Below are 15,000 nucleotides of genomic sequence, written 5' to 3'. Positions count from 1 at the left end.
TCGATTTGTACGTAGTGTTGTTCTAGAGAATGTTTATTATTATTATTATTATTATTATTATTATTATTATTATTATTATTATTCAGTAGTTTTATTTTTATAACGTGCTTTCACTTCACTACCGAGCGCAGCTCTGTGCGCCTTGGGTATGTGCTGTGGTTTGCTGTGGTGCTCTTATGTTTACTGTATTGAAAGTGTTTTGCGTAGAATGTGTGCAGTACCCAGTAGTGCAATTTTCTGTATGTTATATATATTTGTAAGTCCTGGTGTTTTTGTTATGTATTTGTCTGAATATTTTTTTATTATACCTAAGGCACCTACTATGATAGGAATTGTTTCTGTTTTTAGATTCCACATTCGAGTTATCTCTATTTCCAGGTCTTTGTATTTTGAAAGTTTTTCCATTTCTTTTAGAGAAACGTTGTCATCTGCTGCTATTGAAACATCAATTAGAAGGCATTTTTTTCCTTCATGATCTTTGACAACTATATCTGGTCTATTTGCCTTAATTTCTCTATCTGTGTGTATTGGCATATCCCAGAGTATGGTTGCTTTCTCGTTTTCTGTGACCTTTTCTGGCGTGTGTTTATACCATCTTTTTTCTGTTGCTATTCCATAATGTTGGCATAGCTTCCAGTGTATATAGGTCCCAGCTCTGTCGTGTCTGTGAATATATTCCTTCTTAGCCAGGACTGGGCAGCCAGAGATAATATGATTTATTGTTTCTTGTCGATCTCCACATATTCTACAGTTACTTGTTATATTTCTTTTCATTATGTATTTTTGGTAATTTCTGGTGGGGAGGCTTTGGTCTTGTGCAGCAATTAAAAATCCTTCAGTCTCTGCTTTGAGTCCTGAGCTTCTCAGCCATTGCTGGGATTTTTCTCTGTCTATTTCTTTCGCATTTAGTTTAGCCCAGTATTTACCATGTAGGGGCTTTTCTTGCCATCGTTTTATCATGGTCCGTTGCTGTTCTAGTTTTAGTTTGGATTTCATTTGTTTTATAGCTTTTGTTGTTTCTTCTTCTTCTTCTTCGTATTTGTTAGGTAGATTGATTTCTTGTTTGTATTTGTCAGCTTCCTTAAATACTGAAAACAGTTTTTTGTTTTGCTCGTGTTTTGTGGCTATTTGTATTAGTTTCCATTGCTTCTGGAGTAGGTATTTTTGCAGTCCTATGGTTATTATTATTATTATTATTATTATTATTATTATTATTATTATTATTATTATTATTATTATTATTATTAAGACGGCGAGCTGGCAGAATTGTTAGCACGCCGGGCGAAATGCTTAGTTCAAATGCCGCCGGGATCGACTTTGCCTTTCATCCTTTCGAGGTCGATAAAATTAGTACTAGTTACGCACTGGGGTCCATGTAATCGACTTAATCCCTTCCCCCAAATTTGAGGCTTTGTGCTTCCAGTAGAAAGGATTATTATTATTATTAATATTATTATTATTATTATTATTATTATTATTGTTGTTGTTGTTGTTGTTGTTGTTGTTGTTGTTGTTTTTCCTGTTGTTCATCACGTACAAGCTTTTTCGAGTGTATTCATCATTATCTTATTTATTTTATTCAATTTCAGAAAAACTGGAGCATGTCTTTGACAATTCCAGAGCGTTTAAAACTTGTTTTGTGCGTGACTTTTGGCCCACCTTGTACTAACGTAGTAATGCATAGCACACACTCAATAGAAAACAAATTCATACGTACCAAACCTTTCGCTCATGCATTATCTGTTTACAGTTACACATACACTTTAACAACCAACACCAGGCACACTTTAAAATAGCAAATAAAGCACCCACGCAATTCCCAGGAGTGTAATATGACACCTTTAACAAAAGCACCTTCATAAAACTTAAAATGAGCTCCTCCCGTTAAATCTAATTACTTATCTTGTACAACAACCGACATTTTTATAACCTGCACATCAATACACACATGCAAGAACACGTACGCACACGCGCGCGCACACACACACACATACACACAAACATACGCACATAACCGGATATCCTCTATATATATATATTCCCAAACGCATGTACATGCACATATTAACACTATTGTGTTACACCCACCACACACGCACATACTAATATACGTGCACACACTAACCTACACAGACATACGCCAAAATTGAAACTGACAATAAATTCAACCACATACATTTGCCGAAACTAATTCCAAAACACCAAAATTAAACTTACATACGCATTGGCGCCGGTCACGCCTGTCTATCGACATTTACGCATGTGTACTCAACACATATGAATAATTTGTCCTTATGATATGAGTCCAGCTATTATCAGTGAATGCAGTTTGGCTGTTACCAATGAACCCACTGAAAAAAAATATGATCTTACTGTAAAGCCGATTGCTAATAAATTAATATATTAACTCTACGTAACATGTAACATTTCTGAGTGCACTAAAAATGAAAGTAAATGCCTTTACATGTACACAGATTGTGAATGTTGAGGAGATATAAAATATTCGCAATTGTGCTTTTAAATATTCATCAACATAAAGTAGCCCTGGAATAGAAATCCAACGTGTGAAACAAACACTTGTTAAAAGTGAATGTGTGAGCGTGTTAGTTTGTGTATACAAATATACAAATATAAGCAAGTGTATAAGGAAACAGGAAGTTAGAAATAGTTTTCGTATTATTTATTCGCCATTACATACGTTTCATTTGCATATAAGAATCACAAAGTTGTACTTGTTTCATAAACATGTAAGAAATTTCCTATTAGAAAGCCTTCAGAAAGGGAATCAAATAATACAGTTTACATTTAGGTGAAGCAAACAATATTTCCTGAATTTTAAATTCTAATATTTACCTTACATAAATACAACTAAGACAACTACATACTGGATTGTAATACTGAAGTGACTTGAAGTGCACCGTGAAGACGCAGCTTGAATTCTACTCTACCGGGATTATATATATATATATATATATATTTCTATACAAGAATTTTGACTGTTATTTCCAGCAGGTAGACATACTTAGCTTAGTATGTCCTTTGATTAAATTTAATCCTTCAGCTATTTAATCCCTTTTGGGGGCCTGCTGCAGTCGCCTATATTATTGATTCTGTTGTTATCATTTTTAAATTGTTACACTAGTAATAATAGAGTCAATGGTATCTTCGCAAATTATTTTACCGCGAATGATTTTTCTTGTGAATTGTTTGCTCCGTATTGAAATTATACACACACACATATGTATGTATGTATGTATGTATGTATATATATATATATATATATATATATATATATATATATATATATATATATATATATATATATATATACATGCATACATACATGCATATATATACATATATGTATACATGCATACATATATATATATATACAAGCATACATACATACATACATACATACATACATACATACATACATACATACATACATACATACATGCATACATACACTCAAGTTTACGCATACACATACTTGCATGTATGCATATTGTCCCGGAAATATGAAAAGCAAAGTTGACCTCGACGAGACTTAAACACAGATGACTGAATAATAGCTATGTTCAATCCGCGACCTACCAGCGTAGCTGTAAGTATTTAAATACGCAAAATTCACTTACATAACACGAGTAAAATTTGAGGATCACCCGAAATATTCTATGCGCTGTCATCTTTTTCCACTTAACCTCTTTTTCGATTTCTCTCTCTCTCCCCCTTTTTCTCTTCCTCCTTTTTCTTTCTCCTTCTCTATTTCAATTGAACCCTACTGTGACACCGATTTTCGGCTGTTCCATTCCATACTATCTTTCACTCTACCCTTGTGAACAAACGACTTTCTTGGTGTAGCACATTTTTTCTGTACCTCTTGCTTGAAATTTCATTTTCCTATTCTTCCTTCTCCTCTTTGACAATGCGGTTCACGCGAAATTTTAGATCCTTTTCTGTTTGTCGCATTTTTCTTTTGCCGAAGCGCGAATTTACAAGAACGTTAACAAACCAATACCTGTTATAAGAGTGGTCCCGGCAAAGAGAAACGAAATGGCGCACATGCACACAGAGATACGTATATATGTATATATAAATGTGCGTGTGTTTGTGTGTGTGTGTGTGTGTGTGTGTGTGTGTGTGTGTGCGTGTGTGTGTGTGTCTGTGTGTCCATACATACATACACACATACATATAAACACAAATACATTTATACATATGTATGTTTATTTATTACTTTTTTTTTAGTTTTATTTAAGTTCTTCAAAGGGAATTCGAGCCAGATGCTAACAAAGCAATAAGGCTTTTTGAGTTAAGACAGATCCCAGTATTGGTAAACATGTGGTTGAGCTGTTGTGTTGGTTGAGCATTTATTCCTCTAAAGAATTTCAGATGGAGTACCTGTCGAATGTCTTACAAATCTTCATTGTGTCGATAATATATTGGATTTAGAGAAAGCGCATTGGTTTCCTTTGCCCTTTGTTCGAAAACATTGTCTGTTTATCTTTCTATGTATGTATGTATGTATGTATGTATGTATGTATGTATGTATGTACGTATGTATGTATGTATGTATGTATGTATGGATATGGCTTGCTTCTTTTTGCCAAATGCATTAAGCTAACGATTTTGAGAGCAGTAATTCGATTTTTAAAGTGCTGGATAAAAGCTTTCCTTAAAAAGGTTGGCCGTAAAGCCAATGCATTCCTTTGTGACTACACGAGTACTTATGTTGCGTTTATATACTATATATTTGACACGATAATTTAAGTTTTACACGCAAACATCGTTATTCCTTTCAATCGTCTAATATACATATACGTGTTTTTCTAGTTAATTTAAGGTCAACTACCCGGCAAAATAGTTAACACGCTTGACAAAATACTTCGCTACCTTTCTTCTGGTCTTACGTTCTGAATCCAAATTCCGCTGAGGTCGAATTTGCTTTTCATCATTTTCGGGGTCGATAAAATAAGTACCAGTTGAGCATTGGCATCTATGTAACCGACTAACCGCCTCCCACAATATTTGCGTCTTGTGTCTATAGTAGAAAGTATTGCTATTATTATTATTATTATTATTATTATTATTATTATTTTTATTATTTACCTTGAATAAGGCAGTGAGCTGGCACGCCGGGAAAAATGCTTAGCGGTATTTCGTCCATCTATACCTTTCGAGGTCAGATTCCGCCGAGGTCGACTTTTCCCCTTTCATTCTTTCGGGGTCGATAAAATAAGTACCAGTTGCGTACTGGATCAATGTGATCGACTAGCTCCCTCGCCCAAAATTTCAGCCCCTTTGCCTATAGAATAAAGGATTATTTACCTTGCTTAACACACCAACATCGCTGGAGAATGTGTCAGTTGTCCTCTGCGAAGGATTTGTGCAGTTCTAAGTAATACTGTTTTCTATAGACACCCTATCTTTGAATTTACCGCTATCTTTTAAATCAATTTTATGAACTTCGTACCTATATCACTCATTTTTTCCTATGACTACAGACTTTATATTTCCCTCTTCAAACCATCTGTATTTGACATGCTTCTCTTTTTTGATACCTTGTCATCACCAGCGAAAACAATACCAATTATTATTCAAGATTTTACCTCTTTATCCAGCTGTCTATGTTCAAATCCGTGCTCACATTGTATCATTACGTTCTCCCGTATCTTTTCGTTGTCATTCCCGATTACTCCTTCTGAGGTTTTCCCACACCACTTCTTTGCTCTATCCAATCTATACATGTCATATATCTATCTCCCAATGAATCATTCTTGCGACATTATCGTGTCTATTTGTCCTTTTTGTCCTATTTGTCGTTTCTGGCACACATTCACAATATGTCAAACAACTTCATCTTTATCAACACACAACCTGCGCTTGTCACTTTCAGTTCCTTTGTCACTCCTAATTTTAGTATAATCAGCGCAGTACAGATAGTATTTCTGTGCCTAGATTCAAGTCACTCTTCTGCACGTACATATCTACCGCTCAATTTTCTTTGTGTGTGTATGTATGTATGTGTGTGTGTATATATATATATATATATATATATATATATATATATATATATATATATATATATATATATATATATATATATATATATAGGAGGAGGGAGAATTCACAAAAAAAAACAAAAGACGAAGACAGGTGGTGTAGACAACAAACAGATGTATTAGTTTAACGCTCAGAAGTGAAAAAGTATTTAGCGTTTCGAGTCTACGCTCTTCCACAGAAAGGAACACAGAAAGAAACAAGGAGAGAAAATAAAGAATGTGTAGTGGCTAGTGATCTATCATATATGTGTGTGTGTGTGTGTGTGTGGGTGTGTGTGTGTGTGTGTGTGTGTGTGTGTGTGTGTGTGTATGTATGTATGTATATATGTATTTATGATTTTATAGCTCTAAACACTTATCCCTATGCCTGTGATTGTACTGAAACATGTACATGTGTGGATGTGTGCGTTCGTACCTTTATTCTGTGACGGAGGTATCTCAGAGGTACACATTACATGTGTGTCTATATGCGCACTACTACATATCTACAAGCTTTCTATAATAGGGTGGCTCCAAAGATTTGGTAAAAACTTGCACTGGCAACTCTCTCTCTCTCTTTTAAATGTAGTGCCAACCAGATAATACTTGCGACTAGCTTCCATTCGACCAGAGAATGGTCACGTGAACAAATGTCTTTTTTCTCTTTTTTTTTTTTAATCACTATCATACATTTTTCTTACCACTAATACTGATAGTACTGTGAAGTATAAGTATATTGAAGTCAAACAGCTGGTTATTGGTACCTCTATGGCAACGAGGAACCATACTAAACGCACACATACACATACACGTACACACACGCACATGCACATCCACACACACACACACACATATCTAAAAGATATACATATCAAAATAAATTTTATGTGCAAACATTACAACATTTATCTGTTACATACAAATACACACGCATATATTATATATATATATATATATATATATATATATATATAATATATAAATATATGCATATATCCATACATGTTTATATATTTTATAACTGAACATAGATATTGATATATTTCTGTACATATACAAAAATACTTGAATACATGCATACACACATACATGTGTATATATGCATGTGTATAAATATATATGTGGATTTATATAGATTTATATAACAGGCACACACATACAAGTATACACATTTATATGTATATGCAGATGTGTAGGTGAGTCTACGTGCACTCGCGTGTATGTGTGTGTGTGCGTGTGTGTGTATGTGTGTGTATGTAAAATACCTTATTCATTTTGGTTTTGTTCGTATTTTCACAAGTTCTTTCCTTGACTCACTAGCCAACTGCTAAGGAAAAATTTATTTTAGCCAGCCTGTTAAATATAGCTCGGCCTGCTGGTTGTTAGCCTTTCGACATTCAACCAAAATAGAAGAGAACGCGCGTAATATATATAAATATGTACTTAATCATATGTGTATATATGATGACTTGTGTTTACTTCACATATATATGTTTGTGTACAAGTGTATGTGTGTGCGTGTTTTACTTGTCTGCACACGTGTGTGTGTGTTTTACTTGTATGCGCTGTGTACGTGTGTGCTTGTGCGTTTATGAGTTTACGTGTATGTGTGTGTGTGTGTGTGTGTATGTGTGTGTTTGTATGTGTATGTGTGTGAGTGTGTTTGTGTGTGTGTGTGTGTGTGTGTGTGTGTGTGTGTGTGTGTGTGTGTGTGTGTGTGTGTGTGTGTGTGTTTGCCTGTACGTAATCTTTGGTCTGTGTCGCTCTTTCACACCACGGATAACCTGCTTCTCGCTACTAGAAAGATTACAGTAACATAACTAACTACACCCTGCTACGCCACATTCCATCTTCCCACATTCATTCCGTCATAGAACAACACACTCTTACATACATATCTTAATGTCCACTGACAATCTTCTAGGCATCTATAGATAGAATGTTTCGCAAACTACACTGAGACATGAGAATAATTCCCTACTTCACGTGCGATCGTGTACACAAAATTACAACTCAAACCTACAAACGCACCCCCAAAGTACGGCCTCTTTACACACTCTTTGGCACCGTTGCTCAACACAGAAATATACTACGCATGGGTATCCTTCTGTTATAGCGCATATAGCCCACATATTCAAACACTGGTACGAGTACACATCCAAACACTGGTACAATGAGCTCCGCATTAACCTTCTTATGTTCTCTCACTCGCTAGTTATCTTCCACCTTTTTTCCTTTCTTCCTCATTCTTCTCTTCCCCACTTTTTTGCAATCTTGCTCTCTCTCCCCAATTCTTCCTACTTAGTGTCTCTGTCTCTGTATGTCTGTCTGTCAGTCTATCTGTCTGTCTGCCTGCCTCTCTCTCTCTCTCTCTCTCTCTCTCTCTCTCCCTCTCTTAAATGTACTGTCAGCCAGATAATACTTCCCTCTAGCTTTCATTCGACCTGAGAATTGCCATGTGAATAAATATATATTTTCCTCTTTTTTTCTCATTTTTTTTTTTGTATTCATTTTCTTCTCTTTGATGAACGGCTTCACCCGAAACGTCAAATTCTTTTCGCTTCTTTTCGGTTGATGCCTTGAGTTTCATTGCATAGTTCTATTCGTGCTGTTTTAATTTTTTTTTACTATATATTTCTACGCCATTTTTCAACATGTATTTCAGTTGTTTGACTCCACGTGTTTATTGTTTCCTCTTTATCTCAACTTTGACTCGAGTTGAATGTACAAATATTTTACCTGTGTGTGTGTGTGTGTGTGTGTGTGTGTGTGTGTGTGTGTGTGTGTGTGTGTGTGTGTGTGTGTGTCTGTGCGTGTGTGTGTGTCTATGTGCGTTAGTATTAATTATTAACGGGCATCTAAACGTTAAGTCACGTGCTTGTATACTTCGGAAATTAATGCAAATTAGTGGTCGTGGAAGTCATTTACTGCTAATCTATAAATTATACTGTATCGAACAGTTAAATAAATACCTATATCTCTCCTTCCACAAGCTAGTTCCCTTTTTATCACGACTCATCAAGGTATTTACATGAATTTACTTCCCTAGGTATTTACATGAATTTACTTCATCAACTAATTGGCCACGTTTGCAACTGCCAATCAACAGCGCTTCCGATATGTATGTGTATAGGTATGTATGAGTGTGTGTTTGTGTGTGTGTGTGTGCGTGCGCGCGTACGTGCGTGTGCACGAGTGAGCATGTTTATGTGCGTATATCCTTGCGTATCAGAAAAAAACGGAATCCAAGAAGACTGGTGATGATCTGCATCGGCAAGACTAGTATTTTCCAGATGAAGAGTTTAGTAGCTAAAGTATCTGACACATCCTTCTTCAACTTTAAGATGATAGCTATAAAAATGACAATGTGACTGAGTAAAACATCCTCTATCTCTGAGCGACTGGCTGCAACAAATAGGTAATGTGAAACAATGCTAGAGTATATATGTTGAGGGGAAGTAATGGAAGAGAATGTAGATGACAAGAAGAAAAAAGCAATGAAAAGGGAGAGAGAACCTGCGAGTGTTGAGGTGGCAGGAAAAATTAATGCTTGCGTACAATCGAAGGATGAAAATGAAATTAATGAAATCTTAGTGAAGTGAAAAAATAGAAGGTAAACTGTTCATTTATACCATCGGTGCTACGGTTCCGAGTTTGAATATGAAACGTTGTTCCTTCCGTTTCTTTGAATGTGCTGATCTTGGGTGTAAAGAGATACTACATATTGATAAATGCGTAATGTTGTGCTGTAATGATTGGCGACGGGTTGATAGCGAGTTTCATGCGTAGGGTACACCTCAGAGTTTGTATATGAAATTAGGCTGGAAGTTGTGCTGCAAGTTTTGGGTCATGTAATATTGCGACTGTGATGTTTGTGGTGTTGTTAAAGTAGGGACAGTTGTGTCAGGTTTGTATATGGCTGGACGCTATGGAGCTTCTCACTACGAGGCTGTCGATGTTCCTATTTTCCTTGAGGGTGAGGAGAGGTGATGCAAGAAATATCGGAGTGGTTCTAGAGTCGTGTCTAGAAGATACAGACTTATAGTATAAAACCTTCAAAAGTTGTTTGCACTGATCTGAACCCTCTTCCTTTTTTTTTTCTCTCAGTATAATTGTTTCTTTGAAACAAGGCACCAATATCAGGGTCTTCTTAATGTCTATGCGGTGGATTTCTTTTAGTAACTAGTTAAGCATCCCAAATACTGGTATTATTACAGGTACTGAAAATACATTACTGGTTGTTCTCATGTTGTATGAGGAAATATTTGCCGTATATTTTTTAGTCTGGCATAATATTCTCCAGCTATTCTGTCTTTGTTCATACACTAGTATAATATATGTCCAGCAATATCTATTTACAGCATTCATTCAGTGGAATAGAGGAGATGCTCAAAAGACCATTGTTGCAGTGGTTCTGGCTTTGAGTAACAGTCCTTCAGCTGTCAAATATGAACAGATCTCTGACCAAATTTTACCCCTATTTTACAAATAAAATATTTCTTTTAAATCCTGCTGTATATTAGCACTGAACATATTTCTAATATAGGTTTTTAGATAGACTAAAAAGAAATTATAGCTTACATTAGTGCATTTTACCGTTTTAAAGCCTAGTACATATTCATTAGGATTCCATAAAATATATGACAATGGATTCACATACTGTCGCATTTGAAATATTTATAACATGAGAGACAATTATTTAACTCTCAGCTCCGAGTGTGAGAACTGTAGAATAGGTCTCAGTGAGTTTCTCAGTGGTAGCAACTAAGGCAGCATATACTTTTGTGCATTGTAGTGACTTAATACGTATGGATGGATGTATCCATTGTTACTTTATTAAACATTCCTCTGAGTAAAAACTATGGAATACATTAAACATTTTACTATTGAAACAGATATGATGATCTTAAATAATCTTATAATGAATTTGATATTTAGGATCATCATATCTAAAAGGCATAATGAAAGACAAGGCCTCATTATCATTGTCTTTATGCCAATAGTTTATCAAAATTTTTTTTCATCTTGCGGCATAATTGTAACTTCAAACTATTTTTAAACCTTGTCTAGTAAGTGTTACCTTCAACAAATTCTTGGATAGTCTAATGTTGACTTTTTACTGAATTTAGATAAATCAATTATTAATGAGTCTTATCATTGTTATATTTAAATGAATATGTTAGAGGACAAAAGAAATAAATTATTGCTAAATAAGAGATTCCACAATATAGAATATCTAATGTAAATGTCTGACTCACTTTCAAAGTGTGCACGGTTTCTAATATTCTAAATGAAACGATCAAAAGAAAATAATTTATTCTGTAGTCCGAGCCTGACATCGTCGGTCTCCTTTTTCTTGACTGAAAAATATGACTGAAAATGCAGGTATCAAATTGATATTTGAATTATAAACTGGATGTTTGACAAGTACAGAACAAAAACATGTAACTACAGTAGTAATGACCGAATGGTCATGGCTGGGATGCCTTTGTTCATATGTCTGTCCAAATAGGGTTTTAAATTGGAAGCAAGATAACAACTTCTTCCTTCATTTTGCTTCATTTTAACTTTAATATTACTTATTTCTTTATATTCCAACTCTATTTCCTTATCTTTCCTGTCCATTCATCCCCCCTACCACCACCACTCAGCCTTCATTTACTTTTATCACTCTTTATCTTAGCCTCCTAGAGGTGTAACCAGACCAAAGTTTGTTCATTAGTCCCCACTTGGCTTTAAAGACCACAAGCAAGCAAATCCTCAATGTGTAAATTGACGATGAAGCCGACCAACTGATTTTATTGGAGTAAAACCCTTAATTGTTTTTATGGTGTTCAAATCTAGAGGGAGTTTTACCACTAATTGTTTCGTTATTCTTACATGTAACTTATGTTACATGTAAGGGCCCCTACTCTGTTTTAACACCTTTTGCTTTGTCTGTTTCTTCCGCTCCCTGTTCGGTATTCCCTCCATTCTAAGAATATTTGTCCCCATAGTCTACTGACATTAATTATTATTTGAAATAATTCATTCAACAGTATAGTTGCACAAATAAGTCTATGAAGATGACTGATTATATCCAAGCACTAAAACAGAGTAATTGATAGAGACGATGTTTTAAACTAAAGATAGTGTCAGTAGATGTGTTTATACGTAAAATTAAAATAAAAAAGATTAAAGATTAAAGAGAGGAATACTTATAAAATATATACACATTCGTATATACATTATATGTATTATACGTACCCATACGTGTGTATATCTGTTTATTGCATAGCGATTCTTTTCTAAATTACACACTTAATGATGGCTGAAATTATTGATGTATCAAATTTATTTTCCCCGAAGACACAACAGGTTTGCTTTATATGTCTGAATCAACTTATTACGGATTTTATGCTTTGGCAGTCGGCCAATTTTTGACTGGGAGGTATATAAACTATGCTTCTATGCTAGCTACTTTATAACAGGTGCATGTTTTATCGGTCCCATTTGGAACTGAAGGCAGTCGAATTTGCGGTATTTCCATTTCCATAGTAATGCTGATGGGTCTAAATATAATAATTTCCTCACAATACAGTTTAAGTAATAGATTCAAATATATTAATAATAGTAAAAGCAAGCGCCTACTTAATAATGGATCTCAGAAAGTATTATCAACTTATTCAAATATGTCTCACAAAAATGGTATGGAATTGCACTCACTAAAATTGTAGCTTCCTTCATTATTAAATATTACTTGATTTAGATTATGAATTTTTCGTCTCCTCTGAAAAGGACACGAACTTCTCTAAATCAAATTTCGGTTTATTGTAAGTAATTTAAATATATCAATAATTGAGATGTATTATAAAGGTTTAAAAACTTTCAAATTATTAGTATTTTTTTTTTTTCAATTTGTTCATAATGGCTATTTTCTCCCAATCCAGCTGAGGTGTCAGGATGAAATTGGCAATGATCTTAAAACGGCCATTTGCACTCTCTTTCTATATGAAAATCGATATTTTCTATTTACTAGCTTTGTTTTTCTATTACTGAAGTCACAATATTGAGTTTTACACAACTAGTAATTTATGTGCATTGTTATCAGTGCATTATATGCAATCTTTAATACTATTAGCATGAAAACATTATGCAATATCTAACAACTGGATAATCATTTGCCATTTAGGAAGCATAAGTCTGTGACAAGCTGTTAAATACTGGAGATTTTATTTATTGTACAAGGGGGGTAGGATTACCTAAGTCGTTGAATTAACGTCTCGTGGGTGCGAATTGACTTACGTTTAGTTTGTATTTGATCTGTTTTATTTTCATCTTCAGCTATCATTTCTTCTTGATCATTTATTATAGCAGTAGAATTATCTACCGTTGTTTCGGTTGTTTGAGCTGGAACAGATAGCAAAAAGGAAAAAAAATGACTGTGCCATTTTCATATGAAATATAATTTTTTTCTGGAACTGTTGCTTATGTGCTACCACTGAGGAAAATTTGTTTCAATCCAATATTCTCCTGTTAATCTTGATTTTGGATCCTTTTCATAGAAGTGATAAGGAAAGTAAAATCAAAGTGATCATTCGCAAACATCTCCCGAACAGCTGAAGGTATTATACTGCAAATGTTCCTTAATCATAATGTGAATCATTTAGTGAAGCTTATGGCTCTGTAAGGTTAATGTTTAACTCTCGAGTATTTACTGTAAAGCAGGTGGGAGAAAAATACGAGATAGAAAGCTAGTCCGTTACTGTTAACTATAAGATTTGGTAGTAATTTACGATAGTTAGGAAAATAGGAGTACGTAAAATAAGACCTCTTACTCGTACACAGAACGAAATGACTGAAACAGGCTTGAATACGTGAATTCATAAATTATTCAACGAGTAAATGAACTGCTTCACAAAAGAAATGAAACGCTAAATATTTCACTTACATATGTATGTTTTTTTTCGGGGGGGGGGGGGGGGGGGGGGGGCGTATATATATATATGTGTGTGTGTGTGTGTGTGTGTGTGTATGTATGTATGTATGTATGTATATGTATATGTATATGTATATGTATATGTATATGTGTGTGTATATATATATATATATATATATATATATATATATATATATATATATATATATATATATATATATAAGAGAGAGAGAGAGATGGAGAGAGAGATGGAGAGAAAGATGGAGAGATAAAGATGAAGAGAGAGAAAGATGGGGAGAGAGAAAATGAGAGGGAAATTATAATAAACACAAATTAAACACAAATGTATTTGATCTTAGTAATATAATACAATAAAGTGTTCTCCTGATGGTTTAGCATCAAAAATAGCATTTGGAACATCTAATTCAGAGATTGCAAATAAACACAATAGTGAAATTTATGTGGGGAACGATGATATACGCTTGTGTTTATGTTAATTTCTCCAATATTTGCTCTGTATATCGTTACCAGTAATGCTACGAATACAGTAGTAACCACACCACTATACTGAAAGCAAACTCTATGATACTCTACTTGGAGCTCTAAGCTCACCAGTAGTAATTGTACATCTGGCAATACACAAAAGATGGAGGCGGGCAACGGAACAACAAACAAGGTGTATTAGTTTGACCCTCAAGAAAAATGGAAGTCTTTGACGTTTCGAGCCTACGCTCTTCTAAAGAAAAGAATGAGGACAGAAAACAAAAACGTAGAGAAAAAAAACGTGTCTAGAGTAAGTGCTGCACATATTTAATTGACCGGAAGGAAGGAAGTGGTTAGAGACATGAGCGGTAAGGGAGGCAACAGTGACCTGGCTAAGGTGTGTGCGCACGCATGTGTATGTGAGGATAAGGTGTGTGCATGTGCGTGTGTGAATGAGTGCGTGTGTGTGTGTGTGTGTGTGCGTGTGTGCATGTGTGTGTGTGTGTGTGTGTGTGTGTGTGTGTGTGTGTGTGTGTGTGTGTGTGTGTGTGTGTG

At 34.7% G+C, this 15,000-nt stretch overlaps 1 protein-coding gene across 7 annotated transcripts in view; it reads right to left on the bottom strand.

Moving 5' to 3' along the window:
- Positions 1-15,000, bottom strand: part of LOC106873461 (neuronal acetylcholine receptor subunit alpha-10) — a 370,303-nt gene that overhangs the window by 217,719 nt on the left and 137,584 nt on the right. For 3 of the 7 annotated variants that reach the window (XM_014920832.3, XM_089353834.1, XM_089353835.1), the window contains exon 2: positions 13,329-13,433. The exons of the other annotated variants lie outside the window; for them this stretch is intronic. In XM_014920832.3, the coding sequence (XP_014776318.1) occupies positions 13,329-13,433 (105 nt within the window). The remainder of the gene's footprint in view (positions 1-13,328; positions 13,434-15,000) is intronic. 7 annotated transcript variants of the gene reach the window in all.

The sequence above is a fragment of the Octopus bimaculoides genome, chromosome 6 (assembly GCF_046866305.1).
Source record: "Octopus bimaculoides isolate indiv1 chromosome 6, ASM4686630v1, whole genome shotgun sequence".
Taxonomy (NCBI): Eukaryota; Metazoa; Mollusca; class Cephalopoda; order Octopoda; family Octopodidae; genus Octopus; species Octopus bimaculoides.
The sequence above is the reverse complement of the archived record's forward strand: the minus strand, read 5'-3'. Positions and strand labels throughout refer to the sequence as shown.